This window comes from Camelus dromedarius, chromosome 3 (assembly GCF_036321535.1).
Source record: "Camelus dromedarius isolate mCamDro1 chromosome 3, mCamDro1.pat, whole genome shotgun sequence".
Lineage (NCBI taxonomy): Eukaryota > Metazoa > Chordata > Mammalia > Artiodactyla > Camelidae > Camelus > Camelus dromedarius.
The window spans coordinates 79,926,074-79,951,285 of record NC_087438.1 but is presented as its reverse complement, the minus strand read 5'-3'; the positions used below and the strand labels follow the sequence as shown (position 1 = coordinate 79,951,285).

Genomic DNA, 25,212 nt, shown 5'->3' with positions numbered 1-25,212 from the left:
ATTAGCAAATGAAAACATCTTGGGAGAAAAACGCAGTTTCTGGTAGATTTCTAAGACTGGGCTACCAAAGGTGAATTACTCTTGAAAATAGAATCTGCTCCCATTTGTGAAAAATCTGTAAAATGGGAAACAAATACTTAATGAACAATCAAAATGATAAGAACATAACAAATTTAAGCATTTGTAATAATTTGAGGGCTTCAGAAACAATGGACAAACATAATGATGAAAACAGCTTTCATCAGTCTTCTTGCCTACGTGATAGCATTAACTAGGAGCTCTGTGTACCCCGTTATGTTTGGACATAGGCAAGCTTCACTTTAGGCAAGAGCTGTCGTGAGCACGTGGGAAGCCAGCTGTCAGGCTGCAGCCCCTCAAAGACCAGATAGTGTAGACTTACTGGTAGAGTGCCAAGACGAACAACAGAAACCTTACTCCTTCCCATGCTGTTCATTCCCTTTCTTCGCAGACTAGACTCTGGTTTCTGGCCTGGGGATGGAGAAGTAGGGGGAAGGGAGCCAACTGTTCTAGGTTCATGGACAGACCTTTAATTAATCTTCCTGCCCTTCTTTATATTTGGCAGATTCTCAGTCCAGACATCCTTTCGGGTTCAGGCAGGCTGATCCGTTTCCTCTCACTTCTTCTCTAGCCTCCTCATAGCTTGTTGCATCAGTCATCTCACTCCCATCTTTTCTTCTCTCAGTAATTTCTTGAAACTTTAAAATAGCAGTGAGTCTCTGATTTTCTTTGCTGCAGGTTTCTATTCCTTTATGTGCTTCTATGCTTCTATTTTAGTAAGGTCTCAGGAGGGACAAGAAATCAACATGTACACTCAGGCCTCCATCTTATAAGAGGCAGCGTTACTTTTTAAACTTTTTAACCAGACTACTTCACCCTAGTGCATATAACTGTACACAAAAATCTTACCTGCTAACTTGTAGAACAGCTAACCTTTCTGAGATCTAACTTAAAAACTTCACAGCATTTCAATTTAAGATAAGTTGTCTATGGATGGGAAATCATTTATTTTAATACCTGAAGGGTAATAAATTACGGTTACTATACCCAATGCTTAATTAAGAATACCTAATCCATCTAGCGAATCGCAAAAAGATTCTCAGTTTCTGTGACAAGTTCAAAGGATTCCTTACAAACCAAAAGATAAAATGTACTTTTTCCAACTACCTCAGCAATTGAAAAATTATCAATTTGCTGCAAGATAATGTGATCTAGATGTTTGAAAGTAAAAATTCTGCTTCCCCCCCCCCCCAAAGAAGGCACTGAGTAAAAAGGATCAACTACATTAGCATACGGAAGTTTGGGGGAATATAAATTATCATTATTCATAAAATCAAATTTGAAAAAGCAGCAATAATATAATCCTTAAAAATTCTGGAAGCAGATACTAACTTTATGGCAAACATACCACTGAATAACAAATATGATTGTAAAGTGACTTATGTGAATCACAACTAATTGAATCATTATGTTGATTTATTACTTTACAGCCACAGTCTCATTGTTGGTTCATAAAATCATATGTGGAACTGGTCTCTAGCCAAGAATCCCCAAAGAACAGAAATATAAGAAGAAGCACAAGTCATATAAAGGCAACTTAAATCTGTACTATATTATACACTTTATGTTTAAGATTTTAATTAGCTATAGAAAGAGAGTAAGATTTTTAAAAATTACAAAACAGTACAGTTTATTGGATATAAACCCGCAGAACGTCTCAGCCATGCTGGCATTATCTTTTATTCTTTTAGAATTCAAATTTCATGTACTGGAGGAGGAGGGCCATGGTGGGGGTGTGGATAAATGACCTCAACTATCTTTCCTGATTTCTAAATTCTCTAATCGATTCCACATTTCAACTTTTTTTTTTTTTTTTACTAATACTTGAATACTTGACTTCCATAACAAATAAGCTAACTTTTTTATTTATATCACGGTAACTTCAAAATCCTATGTTAAACAAATGTGCTTAGATTAAAATCCCCTCTTAATAGTAAAATGAGCACTAGAAAATCAGACTTTGCAGTTTGCCATGGCCAAGCCATCTGATTTACCCAGATGTCTGACAGATAAAAGGCATCAATGTTAACACGCAATAATCACTGGAATGATGTTTGGGAACCTACTTAACTGCTATCATAAAACAAAAAGTAAATAATTTTTCAATAAAAAGTAAGTACTTACTGGTAATTATTTATATATTTGGAAAAGCCCTAACCACAGGAGTCCTAAATACACCAAAGTAAAGAGTATATGTGGTAAAAATTGCGACTTTAAAGGAAGAAGATAGTTGGTAACCTGGCTTCGAAGTGAACTGATTAAAGTAGTCCAATAAATATTCTCTCACTAAAAACAATTTTAAAAATTGCTAAAGACAGTATTATTGACATTTTACACAACATAAATTGTAAAAGTGGATATTGTACTACTTCGGGTTGTTATCTTAGTGCTGTTTTTAAAGTTTGATGGGAAAGTAAAGAAAAATAAGATTATCTGCACAGCTAGGCCACAACAGTTCTGAAGTGGCTTTAACAAGGACCTCTATTAAAATTTTTCTATGCTCAGAGCTACTCCAAAAGATTCTGAAAATATTTAGGCCAGGGGCAGATATATTAAAACAAATGAAACAAAATTATACCAACAAAAACAAAAGTGCATAATGTTATTCCGATGCCTAAATAGGGTCTGACACAAACCAGTTTACTTTCTCATGTCATCCTTTACCTTTCTCAAGTCTTTGTTGTAATAATCTTTATTCTTTGTCCATCATCCAGTTTACCTCCCTAACTTCCCATTAAACTTTTTCTAATTATTCTTCACAGGGTTGCCTTGCAGTTCATCTATATCAAAACTGAAACTTTCAATGTTGCCCCAAAGCTACACTGAAGTCATTTTATGCACTATAAAATTTTATTTAAGGAGAAGTCAAGGTCACAGAGGGATAACTGTTTAGTGAAAATTCTGAGCGAGCACACGGAATTACAGAGTATATGGAAAAATACTCAAGTTTTGATCCTTTATGCATTTAAAAAAGCAATATAGGACCAAGAGCATGAGATTTTGGTGAAAAGCAGCGCAGGCGAACTCAAAGCTGTATCAGATTTTAATACCACAAGATGTATTGGTTTGGAACTCAACAATCTGAAAAAAAAAATCTGATAATCTTTTGGTCAAAAGCAATCTCTCAGTGATAAGGAAGTCTTCATCAGTTATTATAAGGGATCTCTTGCAGTGGCCTTTCACGGTATCCCTCTTTTGGGCTAAATAAATCATGTGGCCTAGAAATAGATATACTGTGGTTCAGTTTGAAATTCATGTTTCCAATCTCTGCCTTTTACATTTTTGAAAATGCTTATAATGCTTTTCCAACAGACTTCATTTTATTTTAATAATTTCTAATTTCTTACCTATTCTGTAATTAGTAAGCTCACTGAATAGCATAATAACTACTGATTTTATGATGCTAACGTACACAATATACCAACCTTCAGACTATGCATGCATATTAATAAAATGCATTATACTTTAGAATTTGCCTTGAGTACAATTTTAACTGAATCAGACTTCTGTCTTTGTTTTTCACTCTTTATATCCAAACCTAAAACTTTTTACTCTAGCTCAAATGCATTAAAATTATATCTCAACAGAATTCAATTTTTCTGATAACTAGGTAATCACTTTTAAAACTTAAATCACTACATGGTGGAGGTTATTGGGAAACTGGATACTTAAATAATTCCAGGAAACCTATCTCATTCTTGATTGTTCTGAAACCTAATTAATAGTAAAATAGTCTTTAGATTGTTTTTCTTTTGACCTTACCCTCAAATACAGATTAAAGAAAAAGTTCATAAAATTTTATTTTTGATGCAGAGGAATACTCTAACATTAAAAGGATAATTTAAGAGCCATAAATAATCCCCCCTTTTTAAAAAATAAAGATCCCAAATTAAGTTGTCCAAGATATGAACAGTTTAGAAGGTCAAGTAAACAAGACAAATCTGAGTTTGTTTCGAGCTGAGAGGTTTCTTTCAAAATATGTCAGTTCTTGCAGAAAACATATAATGTGTGATACTATTCCAAAACACCATTTGTAAATGGTCTAATTTGTAGATTGCTCATCCCACATATAATAAGTTTTCTGAGAGGTAAGGAAAGAGTTGGAGAACATTTATTGGGCTGAGTGACTAACATCATCATAAATCACAAATTTACAAATTGGAAAATAGAAAATTCTTTTTTTTTTTAATCAAAGTATAGTTGATTTACAAAGTTATTTAGTTTCAGGTGTACAGCACAGTGATTCAGCTATACACACACACACACACATATACATATTCTTTTTCAGATTCTTTTCCATTATAGGTTATTACAAGATATTGAATATAGTTCCCTATGCTATACAGTAGGTCCTTGTTGCTTATCTGTTTCATATATAGTAGTTTGTATCTGCTAATCCCAAACTCCTAATTTATCCCTGCCCCCACCTTCCCCTTTGGTAACCTTAAGTTTGTTTTCTATGTCTCTGAGTCTATTTCTGTTTTGTAAATAAGTTCATTTGTATTGTTTTTTTAGATTCCACATATAAGTGATATCATATGATATTTATCTTCTGTCTGACTTACTTCACTTTGTATGATAATTTCTAGGTCTATCCATGTTGTTGCAAATGGCATTATTTCATTCTTTTTTATGGCTGAGTAATATTCCATTTTTTATATATACCATATCTTCTGTATCCAGTCACCTGTCAACAGGCATTTAGGCTCCTTCCATGTTTTGGCTACTATAAGCAGTGCTGCTATGAATATTGGGGTGCATGCATCTTCTCAAATCAGAGCTTTCATCTTTTTCGAATATATGCCCAGGAGTGGGATTGCTGAATCATATGGTAACTCTATTTTTAGTTTTTTAAGGAACCTCCATACTGTTCTCCATAGTAGATGCACCAATTTCCATTCCCATCAACAGTATAGGGAGAGTTCCCTTTTCTCCACACTCTCTCCAGCATTTATTATTCGTAGACTTTTTAATCATGGCCATTCTGACCAGTGCAAAGCGATACCTCACTGTAGTTTTCATCTGCATTAGAACAATTCCTTTTTAAAAAGTCTTCGTCCGGCTATTAAATAAAAAAGAAAAATGTACAATTTGTTTTCTTTAACTTTTCATGGTTAGTTCAAGCCTTCTGACTGAGCGAATCTTATAAAAATGAGAAAATCTTTAAACAAATACATTATGTGAGGAGTTATTTGGTGAATCTGAGAATTTAAACTAGGTAAATAAAATGATTAAATTTGCCTTTGGGGAAAAATCAAGTATTTGCAGAGCACCTGTCATATGCCTAACCACTTCGTAAGACTATGGTATTTCCTAAATTACAATGTGTGAAAACTGGGGGAATATCTTCTGCCTTATAGAAAATGTATTTTCTCCAACTGATATCAAGTGAAAACTCCCAAGTAAAAGATTTCTGGCTGGAATATCAATTAGTTAAGTTTCCTACTTGACAGTTTAAACAGTTTACTTGACAACATTATTTGATTCTAAAAAGGCTGACATACAGTATAGTGTACATAAATCAGGAAATGCCTAATACTACATGTATTATAATACTGGGGCATGGAGAAAGGACACTTACCTACTTACGTACTTATCTAATTAATCTTTTTTATTTCATGTAAAAATGAGTATACTGAGTATGCTGTACACATGATATATATATCATTTTATATACATATAAATTATATACATATGGAGGGTGCATACTCCTAAATTTTTATTTATAGGGTATACAATCAAAGAAGGCTGGAATAAAATAAGAAAAATTTCCAACAATAACCCTGGAGAATATTTCACAACATTAGAATGTAATTATTTCTGAAATAGGGCACAGAAAGTAGGAACCAGGAAGGAAAAGATGGAGAAATAGATCAAATAAAAAAGATCACACTAAAATTAAAAATTTCTTTTCCGCAAAAAATGCCTTAAGGTAGTTAGAAAGCAAGCCACAGAGTGAGAAACAATATTTTCAACAACAATTAACAAAGGGCTGGTATCTAGAATATCTACAAATCAATACAAAAAATAGACAACTTGCTGGGTAAATGGACAAGAGAACTGAAAAGTCACATTATATAAGTGGATGTCTAAAAATCAGTAACATGACAAAAAGTGCTCAAATCATTAATAATCAGAGAAATGCATACCAGAAGTTCAATGTGATACCTCTCTACAAACTCACCAGAATGGCTGAAATTAAACACACTGACAATACCAAGTTTTGGAGAAGATATGCAGCAATCCCAACTCTCATTCACATCTGGTGAGTGGTAAACAAATTGATATAGCCACTTTGGGAAACTTAATTACCTACTAAAATTGAACCTGTGATCCAATTATTCATATCTAAGTATGTACTCAACAGAAATGCATGCACATATGCACCAATCATAGTACCAATTCAAATTCCCATCAATATGAAAAATGGTTAAATTCACTGTGGTATGGTAATAAAATGGAATACTATGCAGCCAGGAACACAATGCATTGCTATACAAAACACAGAGGAATTGCACACATGTGATGTTGAAAAACAATAAGAACAACAACAACAAAAAAACCACAGATAAAACAGTACACTGTGACTAATTCAATGTATACAAAGTTTATTAGAAAGGCAAAAGTAATCAATGATATTAGAATTGTTGGGAGAGAGGTTAACTTTGGCGAGCAGAGAAGAGAAAGTGGTTAGGAATCAGTAAGAGGGCTTCTGGGGATACAGATAACATGTACTTTCTTCAGTGGGTGACTATTACACAGGAATGTTCATTTTTGGTAAGTCACTGAGCTGTTGTGTGCTATAGTTTTTTTTTTAAAACATATGGAGACCAAAGGCTAACTTGAGCAGCTTTAGTTTGAAGACGAATTTATTACTTTTTTAAACAAGGGCATATTTTTCTTCTAACTTTTCAAAGAATCGTACTAAATAAAGCAAAACTTTAAACTGTTTTAGTAGAATAGTTAAAATGTCCTTAATTCTTTTAAAATCATCACTAGCAAGTATATTATTTATTTAAATTTTTATATAACTGTCATTGGAAACTTAAAAGTCTTCATTGAAACCAGTTGGGAAGTAACAGTTGAACATGAAAACTGTAGTGATTACTTCAATACAATCCAGAAACTAACAGATAAAGGACATAAAATGAAATGGTTTAAAGATAAAAGCAAAGTCAAGTTGTATTTAAAGAACTATTTAAGATATGTAGAAAAATGACTACTTCTGAACTAAACGACACTATTCATACTCTCTCTAGGGTAGAGAGATTATCTAAATCAGTGGTACTCAACTGTGTCAAGCGTAAGAGCCTCTTGATAACTGAGCTGAATTGTGTGTGGGAGTTGGAGAGCCATGGACTTCACTGGCACATTCTGAAGGGCAGAAACTACACGGCATGCCAGGACTGTATACTATATCTACTTCACAAGTCCAGGTTATTTCTGCATATTTGTTTTATTACCAGCAGCAAGTAAGCCACCCTTTGTGATTTACTCATTGACATACTGATTTGAACCAAAACAGCTCTGAACAGAAATGGAGGGCTTTAAATGTTAGCCACTATATATAAAAATAGATTAAAAAAAAGTTTCTGTTGTATAGCACAGGGAACTATGTTCAATATCTTGTAATAACCTTTAATGAAAAGGAATATGAAAATGAATATATGTATGTATATGCATGACTGGGACATTGTGCTGTACACCAGAAATCAACACATTGTAACTGATGGTACTTCAATTAAAGAAATGGAGGGCTCTGGGATGTTACAAATGGGGGGCCTGAAGCGGGTATATATAACACTGTACACATCCTAGCTAAGTATCTCTGTCCTGAAGAAAGTTTTTATATAAGAGTATCAAATTCATGATTTAAAAAAAAGATGAACAAATGACTTAGAAAAAAATTCATTGCATGGTGTCAGGACCAGGACTTTCCACCTCAAAAGAACCTTAGCATAAATATTCAGAAATAACAATGCTCAGTAAGGTAAAGAAATGACAAAACCAAATTTGATGATGGTGAATATTTCCTTAGGCACAGAATTATAGAGTACTATGTGTGCCACATACTGTTAAAATTGCTTTACATATGTTAACTCATTTAATCCTCAAGCAACCTATGAGATAGAGAATGAAACACAGAGAGTAATTGTGCAAGGTAACAAAAATGGCATTTGAACCCAGGCAATCTGACTGTAATTCCACACTCATAAGGAAAGATTGGTAAATGCTAGCTAAAATGTATACTTGTATAAAATACTGAACATGGTAGCATTTATAATATTCATTTATTCAACAAATATTTATTGAGTGCTTATGACAGGCCAGGCACTTTCCTAGGTGCTCAGAATTTAACAACAGTTTATAAAACTAAAGTTCCCTGCCCTTGTGGGAGTTTGCATTTCAGTGGAAACTGACAATTAACAAATAAGTAAAATACATAATTTGTTTAATAAAACATATAGCTTGCCTGAAGCTATGGGGCATGGGATATGCTAGAAATACGGTGAATTGTTACTTGCTAAGGTGGAAAGGGAAGGTCTCATTGATAAGGTGACATCTGAGTGAAGATCGGAAAGATGTGAAAGGATAAACCACAAGAATATCTGGGAGCAGAACACTCCAGAGGGAAAACGCAGCAGGTACAAAGTTCCCAAGGCGAAGGCGTGCATAGAGTCCTCAAGAAACAACAAGGAGGCAGTACACATAACTGGAGACCAGTAGGTAAGAGGGAGACTGGCAGATGATTAGGTAAGAGAGGCAGCAGTGGGACAGATTACATACACTGTTAGCTTTGGGCTGCTGTTTTTCAGGTGGGAAGCCACTTACGGCACCAGCACAGAAAACTAAAACTTCCAAGATGTTTGTGCTTTAATGGTTCTGAAAGAATCCGTAGTAACTGCAGAAGTGAGGTTTTGCATTAACAGAAGAGGTGAAAAGTAATTTTAAAAAGATAGGAGGCTCATAATTAGTGAGGTTAACATGTCTGAAGGGTCAGGGGCCCGACTGGCAGAGAGAAAGGTGTGAGAAGAGGCTAAAATTTTCACTGGTACCGTGGATGGAAGAATGGGGTCTGAATTAACTTCTGCTGTGGAAGACAGGGCCAGTGGAGGAGACATAACAAAGGGAGGGAGGGAAATTGTTAGCAGTATCAGAGAAATATAATGAATTCTTCATGGAAATACTTGCAGGGAAAGACAAGGATTGTCAATGGACAGCAGTGCCAATCAACTGGGGCAGCTTGGCGAGCTGACAGACACTTAGGCATTTGAAAGACTCGTGTGCTTTAAAAACAAACAAAAAAGTACTGGATAGCAATGAAAAGAAAACAGTTCCAATTTTGTAATAATCATTGAAAGAAGGTCACATAAAGAGGAAAAAATATGCATAGTTCACTTATAAATTCTCATGGTAGTAATAATCTAATGCATATGGTTTTGAAGATGGGTAAAATTATTACTTTAATACCATAAAATGGTTGAGTAAGGAATGATATAAACTGCTTATGCAAATATATTTGAGATGAAGTAAAATTTGGTGTTCAAATGGAGAAGCGATTGAAGTGTCCGGTAATGATACATTTAAATAAGGCAATTTGGCTCGAACTGCATTCATCTGTAAATAATTTACACACAGATCGAGTTCTGCACTAGCTAAAAAATAGTATGAGTTATAAAAACATACCCAATAGGATAATTTAGTCTCTAAGGTTAAAGAGTGCAGACTTTAAAAGGGTCTCAGAGTCCCTTTTGTGAAGAAATCCTTTAAAGCTTAAATGGTTGACAGAGCACAGGAAGTAGCTGACGTGGAGCCTCAGGAGTGCTGGGGAGAAGGGCATCAGCTCTGCTAACCAGGCCCTCAGAAATGGGCCTGGGTCACAGCAGTCTCTGCAGGGTCTGAGACTTTCCATTTTGCTGGAAAACCCTCCCCTAGCCCATCCACCTATCTACAGCCTACCCAGGAATGTCAACCGTGAAGGTACTATCTGTAACAGGACACAGCAATCAATCATTCCTATGATACAACTTCAGATCCGTGCTTTTTATACATATTTTGCAGTTTATTTTTCCCATTTGTGTAATGTGCCAGAATCTATGCATCTATTTTATTTTAAATAAAGAACACTGATACAATTAAGAAGAGAGAGTGTGAGCTAACAATAGGAAGCTCATCAGTCAAAAAGAGATTAAACAGAGAACGGGTTGATAATGAATAATTTTTAATTCCTTTGAGGGGTTATTTTGGTCTGTCAGGATTCAGAATTACAAAAGCTATAATTTCCTCTAACTGAGGATTGTAGGACTGCTGTTTGTTTGTTAGACTGCGAGTTCCAATTTGAATCAGTTGCCTTCTGGGATAGCAGCCAAGCTGTCACTTACCCGTTTCGGACATTTCACGATACTATTACACTCCAGGGTTAGAGTCACTTATTCTTGGCTCTCACCTCTTCATCTCTTGTCATTTTACTGGAGACGCACTTTGAGAGTTCTTGCATGTCTGAATCATCTTTGCTTTCGCACTTCATGGACGGTTTAGCTCGGTATATAAACTTCTAGTTTCAAAATCATTCTCCTACAGAGTCCTAGTGACATCTTCTCCACTATGCCCTAGAATTCAGGGCTGCTGATGAGAGGTACAAAACCAGTTTGATTCCTGGTTTTTTGTTGGTAACCTATTTTTTTTTCCCTCTTTGGAATCTCTCAGGATTTTCTTCTTTGTCTCTGGACTGAAACAGCAACAGTATGTATTTACATGGGAGTCTTCTACATTCACTCATTCAGTTTGATACATGCTCAGCCCTTCCATCTGAAGACTAATACCTTTCTTCAGATCTTGTGCTTTTTGAATTATTATTTCCTTAACTTCCTCTCTGTGTTACATATACAGTATTTGTACCCATCCATTATCATTGCACACCCTTCTATATTTTATTTCACACATTTTGTTCCTTAAAAGTAAGAACACGTTATGGTTTGTTAGAAAGTGACAGACGCTATTGAAAAAGAAAAAGTAGAGCAGAGTAAGTTAGTTAAGGCACCAGCGGAACACAGGGTGGGGAGTACAGGTTGTGATTTCTATGAATGTGAACTGAGCCAAGAAGAGAAAACAGTGGAAAATAAGATCAGGATAAGATCAGAGAGAAGAACTCGAGGGGCTACAGCATTTAGGAGTTTGCAGACTAATGCAGAGACTTTCCCGTCTGCATGAAATGGGAACTGTTTTACTGTTTCAGTTATACAAATTAAATAATTTATTTCTATCATAAGCTCAGAAATTCTGAAAAAAACCCAATAGCACACCATGCTTTTATTCTAAATTGTACCGTAAGTGTCACAGGAAAAAAAATTGAATGCAACATTTGAAGCTGAAGTACTGGCAGAAAATACTCCAATCGTTTACGTAGTTATCTCTATTCTGCTTTTTTACTATGTGGTCAAATTATTACTTAGCAAAGCTCACTGGTTATATTGATTTAAGAAAAAAAATGAGAAAAATACATTTTGCATTTCTTGCAAGTCAATAGCGTTAAATCTTACATCTCCTGATTTGTACCAATACCATCAACTCCCACTGAGAAGAGAGAGGGTAACAGCAGAAACCTTGGGAAAGATTAAGTGACAGCAGAGCTAGATGTCAGAATATGTCTTAGTTGTTTCAAAGCAATTTTCTTAGCTGTAATCAAAGTAAATTTAATAAAACTAAAAAACAATCTGCTCCTAAAATGTTACAATCTCCTGTTTTGAATAAATTCATATTATCTGGAAATCAATATGGCTCACGTTGCACACAAACCAGGTCTGAAAATAGTAACACTCCAGAGCTCCTACAGGATGCCATATCCTTGAACTTTTTAGATCAAAATGAAAGGCTATTTCCTGGAAGAAATGATGCTACTGAGCAAGACATTTCTTAAAATACCATTTTCAGAATTACTTGCAAACACCATAATAAAATAGTATCAGGAAACTGTCAGCTGGTTGTTCATAGCATTGGTGACATAGGAAAACTGCTCATATTTACTGAACCACATGACAATTAAGAACAGAACATTCTCATGATTAATAGGTTACAAGGCAGGAGTTTTCAATGAACCTAACTTGAGCAACTTTCAAATCTTTGATGATTTAAAAACGTTCCTCTAAATGTTATATCTGTTAATAGTCAGAAACCAGCTTAAATTCCCACTAAGTTGTAATAATCACCAAACCTCAAGGTTTTGCTCTGAGAACCTGAGAAGTACCCACAATACTGTAACAGGATTAGTAGTGTATTTCCACATTAATCTAACAGTTGGCTTTGAAAATGTTTAAAATGTGTAGGCTCCCTAGGAGTTCATATTCAACTGAACAATATCAGTTCTTCATAAGCCATAAAACCCCATTTCTACTGGCAACAATATGAAAACCCAAACCTATTATGAGGAGCAAACTCCTGAGGAATGAGGCCAGCAAAGCACAGAACCAGGATTATGAGGGAGACTTAGCTTTGACAAAGAACCACTGAATAATACTTAAATTAGTAATCATTTCTGTCATTTACAAATATGGATCCGATTAATGTCTTTAATTGTTTAGTCTAACCATTTGGCTGAAACTAAACTGCTTTGACGCCTTTGCATTTAGCTTTCCAAGTTTTTGGTTTTGGTTCTGCTTCAAGCTCAAAGTAATTCTAGCATCCTATAGCAACATACTACATCAATAGTTGATCTTTTAATAAACACGTCTTCTATTACTGTTGTCTGTTTAATTAAAACGAAAGGAACAACAAAGCTGGTTTTTAAATGTCAGTCACAAACTTATACTCAACTTGAGTCATGGCTTTCAACTAAGAATGCTGTACTAACATAACTTTTCGCACAAGGATCACAGTGGATTTTACACATTTTTAGTTAACAACAATCCCCACAAGATTTGTTGAGTTAAAAACAAATATATTAAAAAATGAACCTCTATCTCTCCCCTCGAAACTCTTATCTCCCTTCTACTTTGCTTCATAAAAATGAGCACAGGGCAAGACAGGCAGATAATGGCAGATCACCGTGTGAGGCCAGGAGGGTGTGTCCATTTTTAGGTTCAATAAAGGGAAGACAGAATGGCAAGTGAATAAAGCACATAAATGTAAGAAAGGAACTGCATAAGGTGAGTGTAGTAAAACAGGAGAGGAAATGGAAGAGGTAATGTGGGAAAAGAAAGATATTTAAGTGGAGAAAGGAACATGGGACGAGAAAGGAGAGGTTATAGAGCAAAAAGAAAACAGAATGAAGAAGAGAGAAAAGGATGGAAAGAATTCAAAAAAGAAGTGGACCTTACCAAGGAGATAAAATTCTGACTAAGTTGAAGGAATTTATCTGGAGCCATGTTAATGAAATTGCTTGAATTTTCAAATGCTAATTAAAATGTTGGTTTTAAAAAGGTTTCCTTTAATATTCTCATTTATATTTACAATATAATGCTACAGGCAGGATTTAATAAGTGATTGTAATATCCAAGAAACACTTGTCATATTTTAAAATTATGATAAATACAGACCACACTATGTGTTAACTTAGAAAAGTGCATTTGTAGCTACTATATTGTGCAACATATAACATGCTAGATATGAATTCAGTGCTTTTAAGACCACCAGACTATAGTTAGAAGAAAGCCCAAACCCAGGTCTTCAGGGAAAGGCTAGTTAACAACAACAAAAGTTTTCAAATTCACTCTTTTAAACTGAACAGGAGAATGTCTTGTATTCACTGCCAAGAAATATCACCTGCAGAAGTGAAAACTTAGGTGCCTTGATTGCTGAAATAAAGGCTTTGAAGAAAATAATTCAAAATGATAAAATATAAGAATTACCATTTGCCAGATAGGGCAATCTCCAAATGTCCTGATCTTTAAGCACATAAGAAGTACAATATAGTTCGGCCAAAAATAAACTAGCTGACATTATAAAAAACTCTATTATGAAAAACTGCAATACTAAAAATTCCAAGTGAATAATCAATGTTTATTAATGATTGTATTTCATGTCGATTACATCTGGCCAAAATTATAGCATTAATACCTACCACCAAGAGGCTGTGGTATCAGCTTGACCTTATTTTAGAATATCTAAGAGGCTCTAAGAGCTGGTAAAATCATCTTAAGAATATGGAGTGACAGGGAGTAAACGGTATTTATTCAGGATTTGAATCATTCTAAGCCAGACAGAGAAATTACCTTAAAAAAGAAGAAACAGAGACTAAATACTAAAAAACATTTTAAATGCAATTTAATATCTGAAATCATTAAGTGGAAAACTGGGAGGAAGGCAATGTCAATTAACACTGGCAAAGCTGTTTCTAAGAGGATGAGTGTGTGCATATACACACAAATATTGTATCTATTTATCACACTTATATTTGGACTTATTGAAGAAGTCTGTGTGCTTGTCAAGGCAACTTCAAGAACTGCGGATGGTGTGCAGAAATAACTATCACAGCTTTTCATATCAGTTTTCTTGGAGAAAATTATATGGTAGAGGTGGGGCTGATAAAAAAAAGGTGGATTTTATACAGCCATACCCACTGGACACTTAACTATAAGATGTACACCATGTTTATTATAAGAACTAAATGCAACAACAAATTTTCACTCGCACTCTGATATATAACAAATTTATGTTTTAAAAAATTTATATGTTTTATTCATTAAGTAAGTGTTAATTTATTGAGAACCTATGATATATCAAGAACTATGTGAGGTCCTGGTGATGTGGTAAAAATGCCAATATAATAAATGAGACAAATGAATTTATTAAAATAAATTGAATTACAGTGATCTATGTCATGACAGAGATGTACAACAGGTCTGGAGGTACAGTGGAGAAACAGCTAGGAAAGGCCTCCCACCCAAAGCTGAATCTTAAAACTATTTCAAGAGTCTACTAAAGGGAGAACTAAAATTATCTCTGTTTGCAGATGACATAATCTCATATGCAGTATAACCCATAAGATTCTACAAAAAAAAACTGCAGAGAACTAATAAATGAATTCAGTAAAGTTGCAAGATTAAAAAAAATCAACATGCAAAAATCAGCTCCATTTCTATACATTAGAAATAAACTACCCAAAAAAGAATCTCAATTATAATACCATCAAAAAGAGTAAGATACTTAGGAATAAATTTAACTGAGGTGAAAGACTTGTATACTGAAAACTACAAAACATGATGAGACAAATTAAAGGCACAAATAAATGGAAAGGCATCCCATGTTCATGGCTTGGAAGACTTAGTATTGTTAAAATGTCTGTACTACCCAAAGTAAGCTCCAGATTCAATGGCATTTTAAAATACCAATGGCATTTTTTTATAGAAGCAGAACAAACAATCCTAAAATTTGTATGGAACCACAAAACCCCTCAAATACCCAAAATAATCTTGAGAAAGAAGAACATGCTGAAGACATCACACTTCCTGATTTCAAACTATATGACAAAGCTACAGTAATTAAAACAGCATGGTACTGACATAAAGGCACACATATAGAGCAATGGAACAGAAGAGTGAGCCCAGAAATAAACCCATACATATATGGTCAACTAATCTTTAACAAGGGTACTAAGAATACATAATTGGGAAAGGGCAGTCTCTTCAGTAAATGGTGTTAGGAAAACTGGATATCCACAACGAAAAGAATAAAACTGAACTCTTATCTTACACCATATAAAAAAACAACCCAAAATGGAGTAATGACTTAATCATAAGACCTGGAAACATAAAACTCCTACAAGAAAACATAAGGAAAAAACTTCATGACATTGGTCTTGTCAATTATTTCTTGGATAGGATGCCAGAAACAGAGGTAACAAAAACAAAAGTAGATAAATGGGGCTACATCATACTAAAAAGTTTCTGCATAGTAAAGGTGGCACCTTACAGAATAGAAGAAATACTTGCAAATTACATATCTGATAAGGGGTTAATATCCAAAATATAAAAGGAACTCTTCCAACTCGACATCCAAAAACCCAAATTAGATTAAAAAATAAGCAAAGGACTTGAATAGACATTTTCTTAAAGAAGACATACAAATGGCCAACACGTATAAGAGAAAACATTAAACATCACTAGCCATCATGGAAATGGAAATCAAAACCACAATGAGATATATGTCACACCTGTTAAAATGGCTGTTTTTAATTGGTGTTGTTATCAAAAAACAAAAGGTAACAAGCATTGGTGAGGATGTGGAAAAGCTGGAACTTTTACATACTGTTGATACGAATATAAAATGGTGTAACCACTATGGAAAACAGTATGGAGATTCCTTAAAAAATTAAAAATAAAACTACCATATTATCCAGCAATAGAACTTCTGGGTATTTGCTCTAATGCTCACTGCATTACTCACAATACCTAAGACGTAGAAACAGTCTAAAATGCCCATCAATAGATGAATGGATTTTCTTTAAAATGTGATGTATACATACAATGGAATATTATGCAGCTTTTTTTTTTAAAGAAGGAAGTCCTGCCATATGCAACATGGATGAACTCTGAGGACATTACGCTAAGTGAAATAAGCCAATCACAGTACAGATACTGCATGATTCCACTTATATGAGGTGATGAAATATCAAACAAACAGAAGCAAAGAACAGAATGGTGGTGGCCAGGGGCTGGGGGAGGGCGAGGGAAATGAAATGGGGACTTGCACAATAAGCATGAAGTTTTAGTTTTATGCTAGATGATCAGGTCTAGAAAGCTGCTATTCAACACTGTACCTACGGTTAACAACACTGCATTACACACTTAGAATTTGTTAGAGGAGTAGCTCTCACCTGAATTGTTCTTACCACAATTAACAGCAACAAAGGACTCTTCTAGATCATTACCACTCAGCAACCAATGGAGAAAAAAATAACATACACAGAATGTAGTGGGGCTGCTTTGCCACAAGGTCTCCTTACACAAAACTAAGCAGATGACTGTGTTCTTTGAGGCCTACTTTCTGAAAATTACAACTTGGAATACCTGGACATTGGAAAAATAAACTGTATTTAGAATATATAGAAGACTTACTGCAAAACACAGTGAATTAATCTCTAGGATATTAGAGGCAAAGAAAGAATACTGAATAAAACATAATAAAGTTTATACTCAATGGAATGAGTCATTAAAAGAGAGCAAAGTATTCCTGAATCCATTTAGTGTCTCATGGACGAAGTGATCATGTATGTAACTGGTGTTTAGATTGGGCTAAAGGATATTTTAAACAAACATCTTTTAAATTACTATTTTTTTCATTTAAAATAATCAAGAATCACAACTATCCCAGCTTTATGTCACTACACAGAATTTTAACATCATACAGATATGTCTTTTCACTTGCCGGACAAATAACTGTGCTTGTATTTTGTCAAACAAACACACACCCGATTAGATATTGTCATATTTTGTTCTCCAGCTGTTTCATATACGAGTCATCTGTCTCCCAAATTACATGATAAACTTCTTTAGGGCAAATCATACTGTCTTCTCCTTTTGTATCTGTTAGCAGCTAACACAGCGTTGGGCTATAGAATTACTCGATAAATGCTTGTTGAATTGAACAGTACCCTTAATCACTGCCATTTCTTTTCTCTGAAGTACAGCTGAATGGATTTAATGCTATGCTGCTGTCAGCTTTTATACTTCATCCTGCTTCTGTGACCACCTTGCTAGAAGGAGGCAAATTCAATCTTCACATTTATTCAATCAATGCTGCTCCTCCCAGGATTATCAACAACAATGACAATCAATGCCAGCTCAAGCGGTGAGTTTTATTACACACGAATACTTGTCACCTAGAAATCGAACCCAAAATATCTATATTAGACTTAGTCGTGATTAGTCTGTAGCCGACTCAAAACAAATGATCAATCTTAAATATAAATTTCCTGCCTGACTCTCTCACTCTGTAAGTAGGAATAAAAAAATAGTAAAAAGGGAAATAATAAACATAACTATTTTCAAAGTAGATAAATTATAAATGTCCTCAATGTACTGCCATTTTTATGCTCAAATGTGAAGGCAAATTAGTTTCTTCTAAAGTGAAATTCTATTTTAAACTGTAACGTCTATAGGCACATGTTTATTTTATACTATTTTACAGGAAGATAAGATAATCTACCTTAATTCTATCATAAGATGGGAGTCAAAATCAAAATTATGACTCTCACAGTTGGGTTAATCTTTGCAATATAGGACTATGCCTTAATGCTTATTTACTGCAGTGAAGAATTTTTTCTTGGCCAATACAGAAAGATTAAACTGAATTAAGAAGTAGTTAAAGCTTGTTTATAATCAAAGCTAAGTTTATAATCACTGCGACAAGGAGACAGTCACAGTCATCCTAAAGGGTCCTATTTTAATAAGCTTGAATCAGAAAATGAAAAGGATCAGAATCCAGACATAACTGTCATTCACAATCCTACAATTCAGGAGAAATCACAATTTACACAACTATGAAAAGATTCATTTAAAATCACAGCAGGATTATATTATCTCTTCAGGTTGAAATGAAACTTTGAAGGAAAAAAAAGCAGTGGCCTACTAAAGGTTCTTTGACAAATCCATCTTATTAAATCTTTTTAATCTATAATTCTTTTTCTTGAAATAAGGAAAATTACTATATATGAACATGGCAAATGTGAAATTTCCTTACTTCAGTTATTTTGACTAAACTAATTTAAATTAAAATTAACATCCAGTTTGTGTTGTACAAAATCAACAATGATCATAAAATTTTATTTTTTTGAATTTTAAAACTCTGGCCTAGAATATGAATGATCTTAGTATCAAATGGTGGTTTTGTGGCTTACATTACATTACATCCCATTCCTTCCAAGCCAGTTTTTAAAGGTGAATTGGAAGTGTATTTTTAAATCAAGCGGCTACAATGACTGGTATCTATTTAGCTGAAAACTCTTATCTGTACCAACCTCCAATGGCAAAATTGAGATGTTTTACCCTAACTTAAGGAAACCAGGGATGAGGTCAAAATGAACACTTAAGAAAAAGTCACAGTGACAGTAACTGTGTTCACATTTATCGCTACAATGAAAAAATAAAAACCCTTCTAATCCTGATTCCTATAAAAGATTTGAATTTCCACTGAAATGTAAGCACATGTGCATTATTCTGATGGCATTTTATTCCCTCTCTTGCCTTGTTGACATTTATAACATGACCCAGTTCAGCTAAAATTACCATAGTAAAAAGGTAGTTGCATTGTGATAGTGATTTTACCTAGACATGCTGTCTGGTTCCCACTGGTATACACACACTGACATCCCTGGGTGAGACAGACTAATTCCTTTCACTTGTCTTTTTCATGATTAAAGGCATTGATAGTGACTTTTAAATTTCTTGCTTATAAACTGGGAAACTGAAGAGCTGTGAATGCCCAGCATCACCAGTCAAATCAGAAAACTAAGCCCTGTAATAACACAAGAGCAAAAAAATAACCTGAAGCCAATACCTTGGGAAATGAAGATAATAGAAATGAAATCACCTAAGTGGGTGGTCTTAGTATTTCTGGTCATATTCCCTACTCCCCACAAGTACCAGTGGACTGGCAGGTGGGAAACATATGAGACAAAACATAAATGAGAAATTTCAAGGAGAGTACTATTCTATGTTAAATTACCAGGGAGTATGAATTGAACAAATCTCTGTGGGTAGTACCAGATTAAAGATATAAAATAAAGGGGTCTTTATCAAAGATACTGTCAAAGACGGAAAAGGGAAATAGAAGAACACCTAAAATGAGCTGCTGGAGAATAAAGAGGATGGGTAATCATAATCAATTTAGAGAAAGCTGCAAAATTATTAGTAGGAATAACAATGCCTGCTCAAAGGAATCCAAGCCATGTTGTCTGAAAAAGCCAAGCTCCATTAAGGAGAAAACTAGGTTAGAGGTTCAGAGCTCTGAAATAAAGAGAAAACAATTTCTGTCAGTAGGCTGAAGCCAGGCCTTACGTAGTGACACTTTGCAACTTACGCCAAGGGTAAATGAAACTAATACGGATAGAAACGGATCCTGCGTACCCCATCCTATGAACTAGGAAAGCAGAAGAAAGTGAGGGAGAGTCAGAGTATGGGTTAGAGCAGTAAACTTACCTATACCTTGGGCTTGGGGCGCAGAAATAATGTGAACTTGTATGAAATGGAAGTGAAGTTAGAGAATTTCTGAAAAAGAGTGTTTAATGTTTTAAACTATCAAGACCAGCAATTTGCCTTTACTCAAAACTCCTAATATCATATTAGGGTTTATAAAAATCGTAACTACTATTTTTATGAATGAATAAATAATTTAAGTGCTAACATTAGCCTGGACTTGAAAGGTACCTGGGTGTCCGCAGTAGGACAGTATAGTGGAGCTGGTAACATACGTAAGCTGTGTATGTGACCTGACTTGCACAGGGGCTGGAAACCCAAGAGGAGCTGATTTGAGAAGGAAGTTGGGGGGAAGGGAGAGAAAAGACTAGGCTGGACCTATGGAAATGTCTGTCTATGGGCATATGTTTAATGTCTATGGACCTACAGACAGAAGTTGTTTTCAGAAGAGACATGGAGACCGACCCCAGCAGTGATGACTATGGTGAACACAATGCCATTTTAGGTGCTTCAGAATCTGCATCTGTGAGAGCGTCAATAGACAGCACCTCTAATAAGGAAGGAGTTACGCAGAGCATACATCACAGAAGTGGTGGGGAGGGTCGGCCCTCCTGCGTCTGCATGAGAAGACAAGTGTAAAGGAACATGTGGACACTGAGAGCACTACTGAAATAGCCCGGAGACGACCAGAATAAACTGGGGGGTACCTCAAGGGAAGATGGAAACCTTGCCTTATTCCGGCAGTACGTGAACAAACCAACCAACCAACAACTTGAGTTGTTACCATTGATGTGCCTGCATGTGCTCCTCCAGAAAGAGGCGGCATGGAGAAACTGAGGTTAGGCACGATGTATGCTTCGAGCCTTTGAGAATGTTCTTTTCGGATGTGACTAAGGGAAGAGAATGATTTAGAAAGAGTACATATCCTGTAATAGATTTATTACTCCAGGGTGCTTAGAACAGTAGTCTTCTCCCCATGACCCTCTTTAAAACACCCTTAATGGTACTGTCTGGGTGTGTGTGTTGGGGGCAGTGGTGGTGGTGCTGGTTTTTTTAAATGATGATGGCAGTCACAACAAATGACATTTGCCTAGCTTCTGTGAAAAGCACTTTATTATTCATTAATTCAATGAATTCTTGCAGTCATGTCAGGAGGTAGGCACTGCTATTATTATAATACTTGCTGGATTAATAATGGAACTGAGCTTAGAATTTACCTTATATAAAAGGTAGGTGGTATCAATAGCTTAGGGGTCTTTGGCCAGACCTGTGCTCCAGAAGCGTACTGTCTGGCAGCTCCTCTGGGAGTACACAGAGTGGGAAACTGAGAGAAATCATTAGCCAAGGCGAGAAGCAGCAGTAGGGCTATGACAGTGAACCATGTCCTCAGTCTCTTCTGGAGGCTAACCAGGAGAGGAACAAAGTGTCCTGCATAGGGCTGTGGAGTACTTAAAAGTGTTTCTGCAATCTGCTGGAGTTCTCCAATTGCTCTATCCATACCAAGAAGAGTCACTGCTTTTCAGAATAAGGGCAGAAGATGAATTTCCTCAAATTCAAGTGGCTTGGAGTGAGAGTAAGAAATGAAGGTCACTTAAGTCTTACCACGCTTAGCTCCTGTTTCCCCTCAAACAGTAGGAACTCAGCATTCCACAGGTCATGAATGAATGAATGAATGAATGACTGAATGAGTGCGGATCCCTCAACTTCCAGATCCTCCACACAACCAGAACACATTCATATGCCCAGCTGTCTATACTCCACTTCAGACCCTTACCATTATTCATAAATGATAAGCATACATGGTATAAAATGTCAAAATGAGAAGACCAAATACAAAATGGACAAGCTAGGTTATGTATAATCATTTTAAAATGATATATCTTTCACCTTTAAGCAAGGCAAAAAGTTTCCAGTTGATAAGTAGTCTCGAACACTAGTACTTTAATTTTTTAGACACATTTACAATCTAATGTTACATGCTGAATGCCATATTTAATAGCGGCAAAATAAATTTATGGCCACATTCAAAATGCAAGACTAGATGATTACATTTTACAGGTTCTTTTCATTAACTAATTACATTTTAAAGGTTCCTTTTCTCTGCACAGACTCTCTGGCTTAAGGTGAACTACTTATCCAAAAAACTTTAACTTTCATTCAAGCAGTTGACAAAAACTGAATTCTTATTGTAGACCAGGTAGTGTGTATAGGGTCTTTTACCCTCATGAGATTTAAATTTTAGAAGAACAGACAAAAATACAAGAAAACAGCCAAAATGCAAGCTATGAAAAAAAAGGGTAAAAAGGAAACTAACAACGGACTGGGATAAGTACGGTGCTCAAGGTCTTCCCCTCCAAGGACACAGTATTTGAGTGGAGAAAGTAAGAGAAGATGTTAGCTACATGCAAAGCTGGAAAAAGAGTTCCAGGCAGATGAAAAAGAATGCAAAACAAACTGCGACAGAGAAATACCAGCATTTGAGGAACTACAAGAACATCAATGTGATTGTGGTCAATAAACAAGATCAAGCCGGAAAGCAGAGAATTGGGCTCAATCAGACAAGGTATCAAAAACCACAGAAAAGAGTTTGGATGTTATACTAAGCACAATAGAGGGTTATTAAAAAGTGTTTTAAGCAGGAAGTAATGTGATCCAAATAACATTTTAAGAAGGTCAACTTTCAACTGTGTATAAATGGATTAGAGGGGCTCCTGCAGGAGTCAGGAAAGTTAAAGGATAATGACACTTTGGAATAGGTGTCAGTAGCTATAAAGAGACACGAGAGCTGATTCAAGATAGAATTTGAATAGAGAAACAATAAGCTTAAGAAATGAATGGGGAATATGGAAGAGGACTTGAGGAATAACTCTTAGGTTTCTGTCTTGAGTAATTTTAAGGTAATATTACACCAAAAGTTCTTCAAAGCAAATATCCAAGTCCTAGCACACTCAAAGTTACACTTAGAAAAAGAGTTAAGATTCAGAAAAAGTATTTGAAATATCCCACTAATTAAAGAACTAATAAAAGAACGACAGAAGGGAGGAAGAAGGAAGGAAAGATGGGAGGGAAGGGAAAGAGGGAGAAAGGTAGAGGGCAACAGAGAGGGAAGGAGGGAGGGAGGAAGAGTGGGAATTCCTGCCATTATCTGGGGCATTCCAACATCCCGACCTCACATTACAACATTAGATAAGGTATCATACAACATGTCTAAGTTGATTCTAGTAATTTATCTGCCCATCTCCAGCTTTATTTTCCACTTAATGGATAATTTACACAAAATAAGCATGCTTTAAAATGAAAATTCATGTTGGAATTTCTTCTACAGTTGTTAGAAAAACCACATCTACATACTTACTGATGTTTTATTCTAAGTAAAAGTTTAAAATATGAATTTTGCAGCTTATGAATACTCTAAAATCCAACTGGAAAAAAAAAGAAGCCATATGTGCTAATTAAATCTAGATAATCAGAATAAGAAAATTTTACATTATAATTGTTGGACAGGACTGTTTCTTGAAAGGGACATGAAAGTTTCCTAAAAGTGACATTAATATAAGTTTTTTGAGGAGGAAGTAGAATTAGATGTAGAACAGGTAATGAAGTAAGGTTTTTAGGAGCCTTGGGTTCAAAAACTAGATCTTATACTATATATTAATATTCAACCAAGTAAAGTATTACTTTACCTGTTTGTACTTTAGTTTTTCACCAATAAAGCAAATAGGTTGGTAGTACTAATCATTTGTTTCCCTTCCAGCTTTAAAACTCTACAATTTTATGAAACTATATTTAGAATAGTTAATAATAGATGTAATATGTTGGAAAATATGGAGAAACAAAAGGTCCAGTTTTGTAGTAACCTATAATAAAAAAGAACGTGAAAATGAATATATATATATGTATATGTATGACTGAAACATTATGCTGTACACCAGAAACTGATCTAGCTTCAATTAAAAAAAAAATTCCATTTCATCAGAGAATGCACATTTCCACATGTAAACAAGGTTACTAATCTATATCAAATACAAAAGACAACAGCACATTGTTCTAAACTGGGAACAACTCAATAAATGGATTGCATATTAGTGTCCACAGTGCTAACCATTATAAAAACACAAAAGTCAGTTAGATTACAATAGAAGAAAGTGTCCAACACAGCGTGACATAAAATGTTTCTTTGAGAATAAAAATATTTGCACTGTCTTTTAATTTTAAGTTCCTCAATAATACCACCAAGTCTAATGTCAAACTATTCTCCAATCAAATGCCTACAAATCTGTCAGAGGTGAAGAATGAATATGTGACTTTAATTGCACTATTAAACACACACACACACCTTACAGAAACTGAACAGCCTATCAGCTAAAATATAAATTTGTTGTATCTTAAAAAAAGTAATAACTATCAACATGAACTTGGAAGAGTTGAGGCATAAGTTAATATCCTAAATATCTAAAAAAACTTCATTTAAATTTTATTGAGCATTTAGAGGCTTTTTAAAAAAGTATCATTAAAATCAATAGGAATGAGTTAGTTCAACTTCTGGTCATGGTGGATGACTGAAGTGGTCACACAAAACGCTAGAGATAACAGTGATAAAATACTAGATTAATATAAACAAACAAACAATATTAGGACCCTGGAAAGTATTCAAAAGCATATATAAGGCTGAAGAGAGTTTAATTTTAATTTTGAAAAATTAAAGTGGAATGGGTAAGAGTTCATGCTTTACTGGCCATGAGGTACTGACCAAGCTCCACAGCTAGAACTACAGCTGCAGAAAACAGAGGGGAAAAAATGCAGCCATATGGCTAAAGAGATTAGAAATTAGAGTTTAGGGCTGGAAAAGCAGCTGAAATTTAGAGGGGTTAATCTTGGCAGCAAGTCAACCTCAGAAGGCATGAGACCCAAATTCACAGCTTAAAATACATAAATCCCTGGCTGATAGCAAAATTACACATGAGCAAGGGAGACCAATGAGGCTTGGTGAAAAAGATGGAAAAAA

At 34.9% G+C, this 25,212-nt stretch overlaps 1 protein-coding gene across 5 annotated transcripts in view; it reads right to left on the bottom strand.

The window, feature by feature from the left end:
* COMMD10 (COMM domain containing 10) overlaps nt 1-25,212 on the bottom strand; it is a 161,136-nt gene that overhangs the window by 32,984 nt on the left and 102,940 nt on the right. The window contains exon 6 of one of the 5 annotated variants that reach the window (XM_064483326.1): nt 10,276-10,807. The exons of the other annotated variants lie outside the window; for them this stretch is intronic. Coding sequence (XP_064339396.1) covers nt 10,754-10,807 — 54 coding nt within the window. The 3' untranslated portion in view covers nt 10,276-10,753. Of the gene's footprint in view, nt 1-10,275; nt 10,808-25,212 lie in introns of those variants that run through there. 5 annotated transcript variants of the gene reach the window in all.